This window comes from Halichoerus grypus, chromosome 5 (assembly GCF_964656455.1).
Source record: "Halichoerus grypus chromosome 5, mHalGry1.hap1.1, whole genome shotgun sequence".
In the NCBI taxonomy this organism is placed as follows: Eukaryota; Metazoa; Chordata; class Mammalia; order Carnivora; family Phocidae; genus Halichoerus; species Halichoerus grypus.
The window spans coordinates 41,693,959-41,709,963 of NC_135716.1; the positions used below are offsets into that span (position 1 = coordinate 41,693,959).

The following is a 16,005-nucleotide window of genomic DNA, read 5'->3' on the forward strand; positions in this document are numbered from 1 at the left end:
TAATTAAAAGAAAATAACCATAAGTACTTTTTTTTCAAACTTTGAAAACAGTAATCAAGTGCAGCAAAGGCATTTGAAGGATACCATTGTAAAAGATGCTTTTTTCCATTGGTTCCATGAATTCCATTCCAAGAATTCTTTCAAGAAGCAATTTATCTTTTATAAAGTAGTCCATTTCCTTATGAACCTAATATAAAAAGATAAGAGTCATTTCAAAAATAGCAGTAAAATAAATGTTTCCCAATTAATGTAAAATCAGAAAGAGAGAAAATGAAAAATGAATAACACATGAAGAAAATCTGTTCTTTAAAAAAGACTGATTTTACTTGCAAGGGGCTTTATAACAAAATTTTCTTTAGAATTGTTAAAATTTTTTTTTATGAGAGAGAGCGAGAGAGAGAAAGCACGCACAAGCAGGGGGACTGGCAGGCAGAGGGAGAAGTAGACTCTCTGGCAAGGAGCCCAATGCAGAACTCGATCCCAGGAACCCGGTACCATGAACTGAGCCGACTGAGCCACCCAGGCGTCCCAAGAAATGTTTTAAGTTTTAAATGTCTAGGGCTAGATATACTTAAAATTAATTTATAACAAGCTTTTCAGGAATACAACCATAGCACAGCATATTTCTATAATAAATATAGTAATATTTTAGTAATTAGCTAACAAAATTCCAGTACACATACTTTAGGGGAATTATCATTATGCTAATAGATACATAAAATGTATATGCTAATAGATACATAAAATGTCACTTTATTTTTATATAAATTGACTCTATCCTTAAGCCACAGTATTAATTTTGATAGGCAAAAAAAAGAAGGGCTCTAAGTCCACTACTTAGTTAACTAAAGAAATAATTGACATTACTGGTTAACTTTTTAAAAATTGTATTTTGCTTCTAGTTGAAACATAAATGCCGACATACATACATGATCGATGAAAGAGCCAAGAAATTTATTCATAGTATGATATGCTTTTATACTCTGCTCAAAAGTACTTGCTGATGAACTCAATAGTCTGGCAGGGCCATTTTTCTAATGTAAAAAAGAGATAACAATAAATGCAACATGTCTTACGTTCTTGGTTTTTAAATAACATGAAATATTGGCAAAATATACCTGCATTGTACTTTATACAAACCCTTGTTAGTGTGTCATGAATTCTGTCATAGTGTTGTCTCATCTGGCTAGAAATTGCAATCTGAAAAGTCTGACCATCTGTGTTGGGTACCAAACCTCTCTGGCTACACAAATTTTCCTGAAAAGTTAAGAAAATTTAAATAAACATCATGGAAATTTTGCCTATTTCAAAAAGAAAATATAACATTTTTCTTTTAGTTGGTATCACAAGATTCGGAAGCCAACTGAAATTTTAGTGAAACTATATTTGAGACAGAGATTTTGACATTATCCAAGGTTCCCACTCCCCTCTGGGTTTTACTAATTTCTACGTACTCATATGCTGTTCAGGTCTCTATGTTATCTCCTTTACCCGACTTTAAAAAAATCCATACTAAACTCATTGTATATTGATATTCGTAGCTTTCTTTATGATTAATTTTATTACTCTTTAATGCATGCCAGAAAGTCTAGTCTTAGATTAACTACTTTTATAATTATAGTCTTTTTTGTTTTCTAAAAACTTTTAGAACATTTCCTTAGTTAAATATAAAAAAGGTAATGTGATACATGACCAAACAGTTAATGTCATGGACCAGATCTCCATTTCAGGTCTCCCTGATACAACCTGAATCCTGACAACCATAAACACGTAAAATTTTGCCTTACCCCACCCCCTAGCTACTTCCCATCCATGCTTCAAGGTCAGCTCAAGTCCTCCCGCCTCCCTTCTCTTGCTTTATTTGCCTACTCCAGAGCTTAATAATCTCTTTGTCTAAATTTAACCTGCAAACATAATATAACACTTGGTTTTCTACAGACTGAAAGGAAGTCTACATGTAGTGAATTTCTCTATTAAAAAAATAATAAAAGCTTTCTTTTTTCCTGATTAAAAAAGCACATGCTATTGCAGAGAATTTATAAAATATGGAGAGGTACAAAAAAGAAAGAAAAGAAAAAAAAAATCACCTATGATTTTAAGGTATTTTCTTTCCAATCCTTTGTCCAGGCATATAGATACAGACGGCATAAAACTGGGATCACACTGATTTCTTTTTCCCCAACATTATATCCTAGCAATTCTCTATGTCATTAACTATTCTATAAAACATGATTTTTATGTCTACCTAAGAATTTCACTGTGTATGAAAACCAACTGCTTTAATATTCTTTTTGCCCTTATAAATAACCCCTGTTATGAAGATCCCGAATCTAATTAGCTATTCACATTGCTAATTATTTCCTTGAGTTCAATTCACAGAATTAGTGAACTCTTAAAAAGCTCTTGGTATATATATTTCCAAATGCTTTCCAGAAGATTTGTAAAAATTTATCCTGAGACCAGTAGTTTTATGGGTGCCCATTTCACCATGTCCTTGGTACTATTAAGTATTAGCTTTTTTAAAAAAAACTTGGCTAATTTGAAGAGTGCAAAAATATTATTTTTTACATGTTATTTATTATGAGCTATACATTTTTTAGAGCTTCATTAGTCTCCTCTGTTTCTTATTTATGTACTTAATAATTACTTTATCTTTTTTCCATTGAGGTTTTAGGTGTCTGCTTAATGATTTGTATGGCTTTCAATACTGTTATATCAGTATCTTTGTCATATTTGTTATGGGAATTTTAGTCAAATTCGTGGTCTTTTATTTATATGATTGTTGGCTACGTAAATGTTCTCCATTAATAAAGTAAAATCAATTAATATTCCCTTTATGATGCTTTCTATTCTTTATGCTTAAAAAGTCATCTCCCAGTCTCAAATATTCCCATTTAACTTTTCAAACTGGGTATAATTTCTAATAGTTAACCAACCAGTTCATGTATTAAATAAATCGTTTTTCTCTGAGATGCCATTATCATATATTAAATTCTTACAAGTCACAGGTGTAGTCCTTTAAGTCAATAAATCCTCTTGATTTTTCCTCTCAAGTATTTATTTTTCTTTTTAAATTTTATTATGGAAGTTTTCTAATGTACATAGTACAGAGAACAGTAAACCATCCATCACCCAATCCCAAATCTGTAAATACTTCTGTATGTATCTCTAACTAATAAGGTCTTAAAAAACAGAAAAGCCCACCATGCCATTTTCACACCTAACAAAATTAATCATTCCTTAATATAATTTAATATTTAGTTCTTAAATTAAATCTCCCAGATTATTCCCAAGGATTTTTGTTTTTAAATTTTTGGCTTGAATCAGGATCCAAAGTCTACACATTGTACTTGATTGTTTTGTTTCTAAATCTCTCTTACTATCTAACAGTTCTTCCTACACCACCACCACCACCACCCACCCCTCCTCTTCTTTACATGCCTTTGATTGGCTGGAGACACTGGGTCATCTGTCCTGTGAGACATCCTGCATTCTGGATATGGCTAACTGCTTCCTATGGCAGTATGTCATTGATCCCTCTATCTCCTCTACTTCCTATAAATTGGTGGTTAGATCTAGAGGTTTGATTATATTTAGGTTCCATTTTCTCAGGCAAGACTATTTCACAAGTGATGTTATGTACTTCCTACTGCATCATAACTGGAAGTGATTAATGTTGGTTTTCCTAATTTTTACTTGTAGTAAGACTGAGCCAGTGTGTTCAGATTATGTCAACCTGATAACTCATTATAAAGCTCCCTGTCAACCTTCACTTAATTGTTTTAGCATCCACTGATGATTGTACCTATATGCACTAATCCATTAGTCACTACAAAATGGTGATTTACTAAGTTAGAATTCCTTTTATTTTCTTTTGTAAGGAAGAACTTCCCCTCATGAATTATTTGGTTACTCTGAAATACAGTTCATATAGGAACTGTAGGATGAAATTTGATTCTTTCCCTTTGTCAACGTTCAGGGTAATAAGTTGGTACTCTAGCAACTTTCAAAAGTAATCAATGAGGAATTTTTAAAAATATTCTTACAAATCTTAAATTAAGAAAAGAGAACCCATCTCTCAATTAAGAACTAAAAGATGTTAAATACATTCATACCGCTTCTCTTTTAAGGTTCATATTCATTTCTTCCATATTTGTATCTGCATGCCCATGCACTGATCTACCATGAATGTAATATCCAAAGCATTTGTGGGATAAGAGAAACACTGATATCTATAAAAAGAGAAAAAAGAAGCAATTAGCAACTCATATAGAAAACAATGAAAATTAAGTTTTTCTTAAAATTGCTTCCTTTCTCTCAACATAAAGAGGGTTGAATTCTTGGAAAATATATAAATAGGACAAAAGGATAGTGTTATTTTTAAAAAGACAGAAAAGAGATTGAAGATATTTTCTAAGAAAGGAAGAAATAGGATTGATATATGAAAATTTTTCAGGGACTCTGCTGAGTGAATTATTTGGTGGATAAGGAATTCATAATTTAGAAATTGCAAATGGAGAAGAAGAAACTAAGGCAGTAAACATTAACTTGTAGCTCATTATAACTATCTCTGGAGTTAACAATCAGTGGAAAATTGGACTAAAAAATTCAATCATGCCAAATCACTTTTAAAGCCTCTCTTAATGTACTCATGACCTTTAAAAAGGGAAAAATAACAGTTACAAGATAAAGTCAGAAAGTACTTACATTGCTCATACAGCATAAATCCACAAACTGTCGAATTTTATCTTCTATAAATCTCTCATAAAAGACAGCAAAGAACATGATCTGAAACATTAAGCCAAGTTCATGCTTATTAGCTTTTAAATTTTAATTTTCTTTTATAGCCACAATGTAGTATCTTAAGAAAAAAGAAAGTCCACCCAAGAACACAGTGCCCTCTAAATGATTCCTGTGGGATAAAATCCTACTTATCACTTCTGATTCCTCTGTCAAAAAAATAAGGTTTTGGAATTGTGTTAAGATTTACTGAAGGAGCCTATTTTGAATTTTAAAAAACTTTTCTGTATAATTAAAACACAATAGGACAAACGTGGGGGAAGAAAGAGAGGGGCTTTAAAAAATTTAGCATAAACCAATGTATTGATGTCCAGACATACGTCTGGTTCTGTAATCCTGCCCATCTCCTAAATTCCAAAGCCATTAGAAAACTTGCTGCTTTTCAAATTAATCTTTCCTGACAAGAGTAGCACATAAAAAGCATATATCAAATATTGTATTTCAACTGCAGGTAATACATTAAATATTCAAATGGAATGGTTTTAAGTGCTTTCTTAGCTTTTATAATACTGGAAAAGGAAATTATTTTATAAATCAAAAGAGGAAAGTGTACATCTTAGACCTACTTAGATATATTTCAAAGAAAGATAACATTTCCTAACCAACCAGTTGAAAGGTGTCCCCCATTCATAACTCCCTCCCACCTCTCCTCCATTTACTCCCTGTCTCATCTCCCTATTGATGCCCTTCACAGCACTTGCCACAATCTGTAGCTTGTTCTTGTTAAGCATATCCTTGAGCCCAGCACAGTGCCTAGAACACAAAATGGACTCAGATATGTGAATGAATAAATAAATGAATCTACAGCAACTGATTACTGAACACACTTCCCTAACATTCTGTATACGTCTTGTTTTAAATCCCTTTAAAGGGCCTGAAAAACAACAACTTACAAAGTTTAAAAACTAAAGGATACCACTTAAAAGTTGAAGAAGCTGGGTTTAGGGAAATAAAAGGAGTAAACAATAAAGACTAACATTATGAGAATCAAGATGACTTCTTTTAAGAGTTTAGTTAGGTAGGTAGGTAGGTAGTTATGTGAGAGAGAGAGCGCGCACGCATGCACGCACAACGTAACGACCAGAATGACAGCAGGGTGAGAAACAAAGAATGAGGTAAGATGGTGGTGCCCGAGATGACTAGTTTCTGCCCCAACGATCCTTTCCCCTTTCTCCTTAGTGACAGACCCCTCCTTGGAGTGGGCACACTGCTGCCCGGCTGAAAGACACCAGTGCAGCGAGGTGTGGCCACGTGCCTGAGTTCTGGCCAAGGAAATGCTGAACAGCACTTCTGAAAAGGCTCTTAAAGATAAGAGAGGGTGAACTGTTCTCCCCGACTCCCTCCTTCAACTCCACCAGCCATTGGACCACAAGGTGACCTGAGAGATGGGCGTCCTGAGTGGCAGAGCTTCTGAGTCCTGGCGGCAACATGCAGCCCCCTGCACTGCACATCTCCACTCCCCTTTCTCATGGGCGGTAATGGTCATTTTAACTTCAGCCACTGCTATTTTGGGTTTTTTTGTTGTACTCAACCAAATATGAAAAACTTCAGATGCATTCCTTTAAATTCTCTACATCCAGATGAATCCAATATACTCAGAAAAATGTATACTGGTCTACCTTTAAAATGAATTATTTTCTCACTATTATATTGATGATAAACATCAAACCCCATACTCTTTTGATCCTATCTCACTTCAAATTCTAATTTGTTTGGCTTTCTTTTCTGATTATTAAGCTATCCCTCACTGGATCTATCCCTGTAGTTTCAAGTTTAAACAAGTCTCACCAATTTAAAATAAACGTAAATTTTAAAAGTCTATTCTCAGGTTACAGAATGCCACCTGGAACCAATTCTGTAGGAATTTTTGGATTTAAATCCCAAACCATGTTTAAAAATAGGCCATGTTTAATTCGGCAGATATTTGTTTGCCAGGGTAGAGGTAGTTTAACCCGATCTTTCTAGAGATCCCATGTTCATTTGTTGACTTAAAGGAATTTTTAATCAAACAGAAAGGCTTTTTCCATTCATGGGAGTGTCTGGAAGCAAGAGAAAGAAGTACAAATATTAGAGTTAAGTGCTTTAGGTGATGCTTCTTTTCTTCCTTTCATTCTTTCTTTTCTTTCTTTTTCTTTTCTTTTTTTTTTTTTAACATCTAAGAAAATAAGGGAAATGAGCATAGAAAAGATCCTCTGTGGGGTGTCTGAGTGGCTCGGTCAGTTAAGGGTCTTACTCTTGACTTTGATTTTTGGCTCAGGTCATGATCTCAGGGTTGTGAGATCGAGCCCCATGTAGAGCCCTGTGTCAGGCTCCATGCTGGGTGTGGAGCCTGCTTGGGATTCTCTCTCTCCCTCTCCCTCTGCCCCTCCCCCTGCTTGCCCTATGCATGCAAACACACACACTCTCTCTCTCTAAAATAAATAAATAAATAAATCTTAAAAAAAAAGGATATGATCCTCTGCTAGAGTCACAGGACCTGAAGCTAAGAAGATTTTAGTTTCAGTTTTCTCATAAAATATTTCAACAAAAGTTTCACAAGGAGTACCTGCAATCTGAGTGAGATTTAATGATATATAAATAAATGTAGACAATAAGTTGTATTTCAAAAAAAAAAAAAGAAAGAAAATATTAAGGGTAGCTTAGCCATCCCTATAGTTTATATAAACTAAGCCATGGAGTCCATCCTCTGACTAGAAAGCTGCAGGCTCTGAAAGACCCTTCTGAGCCCACTATTTTTTTTTTTTTTTTTTTAAGATTTTATTTATTTATTTGAGAGAGAGAGTGAGAGAGAGAAAGAGCACAAGAGGGGGGAGCGGGAGAGGGAGAAGCAGACTCCCTGCTGAGCAGGTAGCCCGATGCGGGACTCGATCCCGGGACTCCAGGATCATGACCTGAGCCGAAGGCAGTCGCTTAACCAACTGAGCCACCCAGGCGCCCCTGAGCCCACTATTGATAAGAATGTGAACATTCTCACATTGATAAGAATCTGACATCAGGGCGCCTGGGTGGCTCAGTCGGTTAAGTGTCTGCATTCGGCTCAGGTCATGATCCCAGGGTCCTGGGATCGAGTCCCGCATCAGGCTCCCTGCTCAGTGGGGAGTCTGCTTCTCCCTCTACCTGCCGCTCCCCCTGCTTGTGCTCTCTCTCTGTGTCAAATAAATAAATAAAATCTTAAAAAAAAAAAAAAAAGAATCTGACATCAGATTGCCTGGGCTCAAATTCCAGTTCTGCCAATCTCTAATTGCATGACTTTAGCAAACTATTTAGCATTTCTGTGCCCTAGTGTCCTCATCTATAAAATGAGGATCCTAACTGAACCTATCTCCAAGGGCTACTATAAAGATTAAATTAATATGTGCAATGCAATTAATTAACACAGTGCCTGGGTTATAACACTAGGTAAGAATTAGCTATTATTGTTGTTCTTGCCATTACCTTCTTTCCGCTGTAGAAACCAGGATGTGGTCAATATTTGAAGATAATTAGTATGTAAACAGAGTTATAAATAGAGAAAGGCAATGTTGCTGAAAAGTATAATCTGTTGTTACCTGTATAATTCCAATGACCAGCCAAAGAGCAGTAGACACCGCATATCTTAAAATGCGGCTATAAGGAGCTATGTAGCTAGCTGGGCTTCTGGAAAGACTAGAGGATGAGTCCATTAATGCTAAGTTCTTGAATCCCACAACCTGGAGTAAAAAGGCAAATTTAAACAGACATACATAAAGAAAACAGTTCTACTCTGAAAATGAGACACTCCTCCCTATTTCTTACCTTAAAAACTAAAATATTTATTAAAAGTTTATACAAACAGTAGAAAATCTAGGTAAATAATTATCCAGTATTTTTAATTACAAAACAAAATAGTTCATTTGGAATTCTCTTCAATATGACTAAAGGCCAAATATAACCTTATTATTATATATACTGACAAAAGTCAAAAATTTGTCAAAAGAATAAAACTTTCTTCAGTAAACTACCAATGAACAACCAGCATTTCATGTACTTTTAACATATGCCAGGCACTATGCAAAATACTTTTTTATACTCTTAAACAGTATCTTTCAAAATGTCTTTTAAGGAAGATACCTTCTTTGATAAAAGGAAGCCATGGTTAAATAAGTGTGGTCATGCCTTCCACTCTCTTAGAATAAAGGCTCTGGGAATTTTTACAGTGAAGAAATTGACGTGACTTTATTGAATCCAATGTTTCCCAAATGTGCTTAACTAAAAAAATCCTTTTTCACATAACGCCTTTTAAAGCTCTATAAAACATTCTTAACAAACAATACTGTAAGTGAATTTTTTAAAAATCATTCATATGCCTTGGATATACACATATTCTTCTTTTGGCTTTAAAAAAGGAAAGAAAGGGAAAGGAGGGAGAAAGGAAGAAAAAAAGGAAAATGGAAGGCAGACAAACATAAGAGTTAATAATTCACATCTAATTTTATATAAGCAGCTAATTCCTAAGAAAAGTTATTACCCACATAAACGGTTTTCATAGTTCAGTCTCATATTCAGTACAGAACACTTCCTTTAATAATACCAGCCAGATCTGTGAGCTAACTGTAAAGGGATCATAAAAGCATGTACCCATGCTCTGTGCATAGTTCAGCTATAGCTCCAGCTCTTAGCACTGAATATAGTCCATGGTAAGCACTCAGTGATAATTTGTTGAAAAATTTCACATATAACAGTGGTTCTAATGCAGAATTCTAATTCTAATAAGAATGTAAATTAGAGAGGGAGGAAGTTTTTTCAAAATATAGATAACTAGGCTCACCTCAGAGCTACTGAATCAAACATAATCTCTAGTGGTGAGGCCAGGCATAGTAGTTTACAAAAGTTTCTCAGGGGATTTTGATACAAACCAGTAGTTTAAAAGCCATTCCTTAGCTAGAGTAGTCAAACTGAAAGAGATAGAGTAGAACGGTAATTGCCAGGGGCTGAGAGTGGGGATGGGAAGTTGTTGTTTCAGTTGTGCAAAATGAAAAGAATTCTAGGGGTTGGTGGACGACAATGTGAATGTACCCAACAAGATTGAACTGCATACTTAAAAATGATTAAGATGGTAAATTTCATATTAGGTGTATTTTAACACAATTTTTTTTTTTTTTAAGACTTTATTTATTTATTTGACAGAGAGAGACACAGCGAGAGAGGGAACACAAGCAGGGGGAGTGGGAGAGGGAGAAGCAGGCTTCCCGCGGAGCAGGGAGCCCAATGCGGGGCTCGATCCCAGGACTCTGGGATCATGACCTGAGCCGAAGGCAGACGCTTAACGACTGAGCCACCCAGGCGTCCCTTAACACAATTTTTAAAAGCAACTCTTTGTAATGGCTTGCTAACTTCAGAAAACTCTTCAGAAAACTTTAGAAAATTCTTCCATGAAAATGTAGCTGGAATTATACAAAATTAATATTTATGAGGTACACAGAAGTTGCACACAATTAAAAAAGTTTTTACCTCCAAAAAAAAGAGGACAGTAAGTATTTGAAAGAGTGGATTAATTTTTCTCACAGTCTGAATTTCATTCCATTCATTTGCTACAAAATATGTTCTCCATATGCTCACAGGAACTGTGGCACTCCGAACACCACCCTCACCTGGTCAGAGAGATAAAGTAAGTAAAAGGGTTTCATCATTGTTCTGGAAAAAGCAGCAAAAGAATTTTGGTACAATGGTTATTTCAGTTACCTTCAACAGCTTTAAGAACCTTTCCTTTAGGTCGCTCCCAATCAATAAAGAATATATCTATGGTAATCTGGGATATAAGCTTATGCAAAAATTGCAGAGCCTGAAAATGACAGAACACTTGAAAAGTATCCACATTAAGCCTGATTATGAATACAATAATGATTTTTTTTAAGAAACAAATATACTGTAATCACAAGAATATACAATTTTCACAAATGACAAAGTTATAATATCATTAGGGGATCACTAGAAGCTCATCAAATAACACGGAATCACCAAATTCACAAAATTTTCATACACATTAATTTGCCTTCCCTTCTCTGTCTTTCTTTAAAATAGGGATATGAAAAAAGTAAACACCCTACCTCTTCCTCGTACAGGGGCCATGCCTAATTGACTCTCTTTCCCAAGGTTTCTAAAAGACCATCTGATTTCTTTATAAGTAAAGGTATTTTTCAACTATAACTGGTTGTCTTAATTAAAGCTTTAAGAAGCCTTCACTATCTTTTTTTTCTATTCCTGGTATTGAGATACTTAATGTTTAAAATGTGTTGTTGAGGCCTTCGGCTCAGGTCATGATCTCAGGGTCCTGGGATCGAGTCCCACATCGGGCTCCCTGCTCCTTGGGAGCCTGCTTCTCCCTCTGCCTCTCTCTCTCTGTGTCTCTCATGAATAAATAAATAAAATCTTTAAAAAAAAAAAAAAAAAAAATGTGTTGTTGAAACACATCTTTTTCATTTAACAAAAGTAGTATGTTTAATCTAGGGTGTTCTTCCTAGTAGATGCATTATTCATCAAAGGATAAAAGTGTAAGGATAGGATAATTCCTCTCTTTAAGGAGCTCACAGATCAGTGGGAAAAGCAGACACTGAATAATCACAGGACCATGGGATGAGATCTACCAGGGGCATGTTAAGGAGCTTCACATACATTGACAGAAAAATGAAATAGGGAAAGGGGATGCCATGAGAAGAGGAGGAAAGGAATATGGAGACAGAGAAAACAAATTCTAAGACAAATTCAGCATGTTATCCAGGGTGGTACCCTTTATTGCCCATTAAAGAGATAAAATTCATGCCTAAAGACATTTTATCCCATTGTGAATGCATCTTCAGACTTTAAAAAAGAAAGTCATATGATGAATTATCACTTTATCAAATTAGCTGTAACTTGTATTAATCCAAAAATACTTATTATGGCTTCTTAGGAAAATTATTTAAGCTAGATTTTCAGAATGAACTACCTATTATATTTCCTTGGTAAAATAAAATAATTCAAGCTTCCTTTTAAAATCAAACTAAATTTGGGACATCTGGGTGGCTCAGTAGGTTAAGTGTCTGCCTTCAGCTCAGGTCATGATCTAGGGTCCTGGGATCAAGTCCCACATCAGGCTCCTTGCTCACCAGGGAGCTGCTTCTCCCTCTGCCTGTCACTCCCCCTGCTTGTGCCGCTCTCTTTCTCTCTCTTTGACAAATCAATAAATAAAGTCTTTAAAAAATAAAAATAAAATAAAACTAAATTTTACACCAAAGATTTTGAAAGCATTTTAATTTTAACGACTTACGAGTTTAATAGCAGGTCTTTTAAGTTCAGGAATCTGTCCTTTGAAACTTACCTTCAGAGCAAAAGCACATCCCACATAAGTAACAAGACGTTCTTCCTGAGCTGGCACTGGTAGCAAAACAGAGATAGATTTCTGTGCCTATGATAAAAATTACACTGTTAAATATGAACACACAAGGTTTTTAATAAGCACAATTTATAAACCAAAGATGCATAGAAAAGGAAAGTGGTGATACTCAATAAACAGCACATTCAAGAAATGGTGGTTTAGCACTTGCCTCAATACTCTTGATCAGAAATACCCCCAAATAAAAACAGTTCCTTTATAAAGACAGCTTACCAGTTATTCAGGTATTAACATTTAGGTTAAATTCGGGAACTCACTTACTTTGAAGAAAATAAGCCAATAAAGACCTGTTCCCACAGTGATGATAAAGAAAACATTGGCCAGATCACCAGCGTAGTACACCAAGAATTTCATAACTGTCTGCAATTTAAAAAGAGAATTATAGTTGTTATAGACTCAATCTATTTATACTATCACTTTCAGTAACATATTCTCCCAGTTTCTCAAGCTTGAAGCCTTGTTTCATGTATCCATGGATCACTCAGTTATAAAGTCTAACTGTGGCCATCTCCTGGATTCCTTTGGATCTGTACCTGTCTATTCCCAAAAGCACCTGTCTTACCCAACACTTCTCACCTTTCACCATCTAAGAAAGTTATATTGCTTCCTAATTCTTTCCTAGTTTGGAGCCCTCCACCCCAATCAGTCCTTCATACTACCACCAGAGTTAGTTTTCTAAAATGTAAATTGGATTGTGTCACTCCCTTTCCTAAAAATGTACAGTGACTCTTCACTAGAGTATAAATTCCAGACCCACAAGGTCCTTCACAACCTAGACCAAAATGGCCTTTTTAGCCTCACCTGCCAGTTCCAACCACTTACTCTCTGATTAACTTGCATTTCAATTATTTTGTGGAATGAAATGGGCATTGTTTATTGTTTCATCAAATATTCTTTTCTTCTTCTCTATGGCAAAATCTCATGAGCTCTGAGAATAGAGACCAGATCTGTCTTTGCTCACTATCACATCTGCCAGCATCTGGTAGTATTCTTGGCAATCAGAAAGTAGGTCCTCAGTGACTATTTTGTGGAATGCACAGATAACCCAACCCAGCCTAAAGTTCCCTTCTCTGGAAAGCCTTTCTTTCTATTTCGAACAGTAAACCAAGCCCCACTCCTCTGATTCCTTGGCACACTGGCTTTGGTGTCAGGAAGATATTCCAGTACAAACTACTATGTTGCCTTTCTCATATTCTTCATCAGCAAAATGGAAATAAATACCACCTATTACTGAATTGTAAAAATTAAATGAGTAGAGGGGCACCTAGGTGGCTCAGTCAGTTAAGCGTCCAACTCTTGGTTTTGGCTCAAGTCATGATCTCATGTGTCGTGAGATTGAGCCCCACATTAGACTCCACGCTCAGAGGGAGTCTGCTTGGAGATTCTCTGCCTCTGCCCCTCCCACTGCATGCTCTCTCAAATAAATAAATACATCTTTTAAAAAATATATTTAAAAAATTAAATGAGTAGGAAGTTTATTTTACTTCTGCCACAATTTCATTCTGCAAAAAATGGGAATGATAATAATTGTATCTGATTTCACAGAGCTATTGTGAGGATTAAATAAATTATATAAATAAAACTTAAAAAAATGTCTAGCATATATTCAATAAATGTTAGATAAAAATAAAAACAAAGATAAATTTACAAAAGATTATATGAGAAGTAAAACTATAGTTAATAGAATAAAATCTGGGAGGATATCTTTGTGATCTTGAGATTGGGAACGTTTTCCTAAAAAATATTCTAGAAGCATATGAAAAACTAATCAGATGTGACAATATCAAAATTTAGAGTTTCTGTTAAACAAAGTAACACATAGATAAAAATAACAGATGGGTCATATTTGGAGGAGATATTTTAGCATCAAAAACCAAAAAGGGATTCATATTTAGAAAACACAAAAAAACTCCTTTAAATAAACCAGAGAAACTGGAAACCTAATAGAAAAATTTGCAAGGGATATAAACAGGCAGTTAACAGAAGGGGAAACCCAAATGATTAATAAAGTATATGAAAAGCAGAGCAATGAAAATGAAACCAACAGTGATGTACTACTTATACTGCCAGACTGGAAAAAAATGGGAAGGCTGGAAAAACATCAGGCGTTGGTGAGGATGTGTGGAAACCAGAACAGCGCTGCTGGTGGGAGTGCAGACTGGCATATAGCAACGTGGGAGGGGAATGAGGTGTGCATATACCTCTCCTAGTTATATACCCCAGAGAAACTTACGGCAATTTTTTACTTGTTCTCCAGCTATATCTTAAAAGGATACAAAGTAGTGAAAAGATGAAAATGTACTTTAAAAACTCCTGAGATCATACCTGTAAATCAATCATGGGACTTCCAATGCGCCTCTTCCAACTTGCTGTCTTCAGAAGAGATGATAAAACAGCCAGCCCACCCAAAACACCCAAAGCAATCTAAAAAAAAGAACATTTTGGAATATATGTAATTTCCCCCATCAATGGGGGAATGCCAATAGAGTATAAAGATGTGCTCAAAAAATGGTGGAGGGTGTGTTGTGAGGACATAGGGACCAAGTTGAAGGAACTCCCAATGGCTAAATCTAGGACAACTTGAGCAAGAAGACAGATAGTAATGAATTATAATCACGAGAATAAAATAAATATATCCAGGAGTCCATACTGATTTAAAGAAATAACTGAATAAATAAATCTATGTGGTCAAAGGGACAACTCCTTATAAAATTCCATTTAACATATAAAAGAAATGATGGAAATAGAAAAATCATTATGAGGCAGATGTTACAATAATACTTTTTATAGATAAGAATCATCACTGGATGCTAAAATTAGAGACCAAAAGGATAATGAGAAGCAGGATATTTGCATCCTCTCAAAGTATCTCCCCACAAGATACTTAATTACAAATGGAAAAATACAGTGGAAAACTCCACAGACACCACCTTAGACACATGATCCAAGTTAGTATCATTAGTATTAAGACATCCTGACACCATGTACCTTCTGATATGATGCACAGAAAAGGGCACAACATCATATCGCTGGTATCTGTGTCAAAACTACATGAACTGGATTTAATTATGGGAAAACATCAGATAAACCCAATCGAAGGCCAAAATAATTGACCAGTACTCTTCAAAAGTGTAGGATGGGGTTCTGAAAGAAAGAGAAAGACTGAGGAACCATCACAGATTAAAGGAGGCTAAGGAGACGTGACCATTAAAAGCAATATGCGACCCTGGGCTGGGTCCTAAAACAGAAAAAGGATAGTGAAAAAACTTGGGAAATTCAGAGTATGTAGATCAGTTAACAGGATTACATCAGTATTATTTTCCTTATTGTGAACATTGCACTATGGTTATGTAAGATGTTAACATAAGGGGAGGCTGGGTGAAGGATACATGGCAGAACTATTTTGACGATTCCCTTGTATATCTAAACATTTTTTAATTAAGAAACATACTGTAAATATTTTAACAAGTTAAATAAACTTACATCTGTCTGGACTTGTGCTTCTCCTTGATCCATTTCATATTTGACTGAGAAAGAAACCTGGTATTTAAAAGAAAGTAAATTAGCCATACTAAAATTATATAACACAAAGCTACCTTTACTATAAAGATGTATTTGTATATAAATGCCATATTTTTAATTTATTAATATTACATAATAAATTAATAATATTAATTTATTAATATTACTATAATAATTACTAAATTATTAATATTAATATTACTAGAGTTGACCCTTAGTTATACATAAATGGAAATACTTTGAGGAATTACTCATGATGCTTTGAATATCCCTTTTGAACATACATAGAAGAA

The 16,005-nt window shown here is 35.0% G+C and overlaps 1 protein-coding gene and 1 long non-coding RNA gene across 7 annotated transcripts in view; one reads left to right on the top strand and one right to left on the bottom strand.

Moving 5' to 3' along the window:
• LOC144381841 (uncharacterized) overlaps positions 1 to 16,005 on the top strand; it is a 53,344-nt gene that overhangs the window by 22,235 nt on the left and 15,104 nt on the right. The gene's annotated exons all lie outside the window — the stretch shown is intronic.
• Positions 1 to 16,005, bottom strand: part of TMEM67 (transmembrane protein 67) — a 63,128-nt gene that overhangs the window by 19,033 nt on the left and 28,090 nt on the right. For all 6 annotated transcript variants that reach the window (XM_078072222.1, XM_078072224.1, XM_078072223.1 and 3 more), the window contains 12 exons: positions 15,674 to 15,730; positions 14,516 to 14,614; positions 12,452 to 12,550; positions 12,116 to 12,202; positions 10,501 to 10,600; positions 10,270 to 10,409; positions 8,349 to 8,489; positions 4,708 to 4,788; positions 4,116 to 4,232; positions 1,141 to 1,257; positions 930 to 1,034; positions 85 to 187 (listed from right to left, as the gene is read on the bottom strand). In XM_078072222.1, coding sequence (XP_077928348.1) covers positions 85 to 187; positions 930 to 1,034; positions 1,141 to 1,257; positions 4,116 to 4,232; positions 4,708 to 4,788; positions 8,349 to 8,489; positions 10,270 to 10,409; positions 10,501 to 10,600; positions 12,116 to 12,202; positions 12,452 to 12,550; positions 14,516 to 14,614; positions 15,674 to 15,730 — 1,246 coding nt within the window. The remainder of the gene's footprint in view (positions 1 to 84; positions 188 to 929; positions 1,035 to 1,140; positions 1,258 to 4,115; positions 4,233 to 4,707; positions 4,789 to 8,348; positions 8,490 to 10,269; positions 10,410 to 10,500; positions 10,601 to 12,115; positions 12,203 to 12,451; positions 12,551 to 14,515; positions 14,615 to 15,673; positions 15,731 to 16,005) is intronic.